This window comes from Camelina sativa, unplaced genomic scaffold (assembly GCF_000633955.1).
Source record: "Camelina sativa cultivar DH55 unplaced genomic scaffold, Cs unpScaffold05093, whole genome shotgun sequence".
NCBI classification, from domain to species: domain Eukaryota; kingdom Viridiplantae; phylum Streptophyta; class Magnoliopsida; order Brassicales; family Brassicaceae; genus Camelina; species Camelina sativa.
The window spans coordinates 1-589 of NW_010926181.1; the positions used below are offsets into that span (position 1 = coordinate 1).

A 589-nucleotide genomic window follows, 5' to 3' on the forward strand; every position below is an offset into this window, starting at 1 on the left:
TGCAAAGATTTTCCAACAGGCGAAGGAGAGTACCCCAATTTACCCGTGTGCCTTAGTTTTCCATCAAGATAGACATATGCAACACTAGCCTGGAAGAGTCCAGCAAGAGCATTTGGTTTACTATGAACAACAGCAAGGTGATGCCACCTGCCCTCCTCAATTTCCAATCCAGAAAACGACAAATAATGTGAATTGCTAGTGGCAAGGGTCAGAACACCATCCTCCTGAAAGTAAAGTTCTGCATAGAATGGACTTTCATTGCTTACAGCACCAACAGAAAACATCCGGAAGATGTTTTGTTCGTGTTGCTGTGCACTTGAAATATACGTCTTTGATGAACCGCCAACTTTGGAGGCTTCTGATTCTTTTCCTTGGGTTGTTAAAAAATTACGAAACTGGAACCAACAAACAAATGAATAACCAGCGGCAGGAGGCCAAGATCTTTCTCCCAGTGACACCTGGACAGAAGCATGCCCAGTTTTGCTCATATCCATTTCTACAAAAGGAGCCAGAGATAGATGTTCCAAGGCTGTGTCTTCCATGAGAATTAGCTTTTCCATCATGCCAACTATTGCATGACCTGAATTCA

At 43.1% G+C, this 589-nt stretch overlaps 1 protein-coding gene across 1 annotated transcript; it reads right to left on the reverse strand.

Moving 5' to 3' along the window:
- Positions 1-5: 5 nt before the first annotated feature.
- On the reverse strand, positions 6-584 carry LOC109131785 (protein SPIRRIG-like; the record flags this gene model as incomplete). Its single annotated transcript, XM_019242967.1, has 1 exon — positions 6-584. A coding segment is annotated over one exon (579 nt), but the record flags the coding sequence as incomplete, so codon positions are not given.
- Between the last annotated feature and the right edge of the window lie 5 nt (positions 585-589).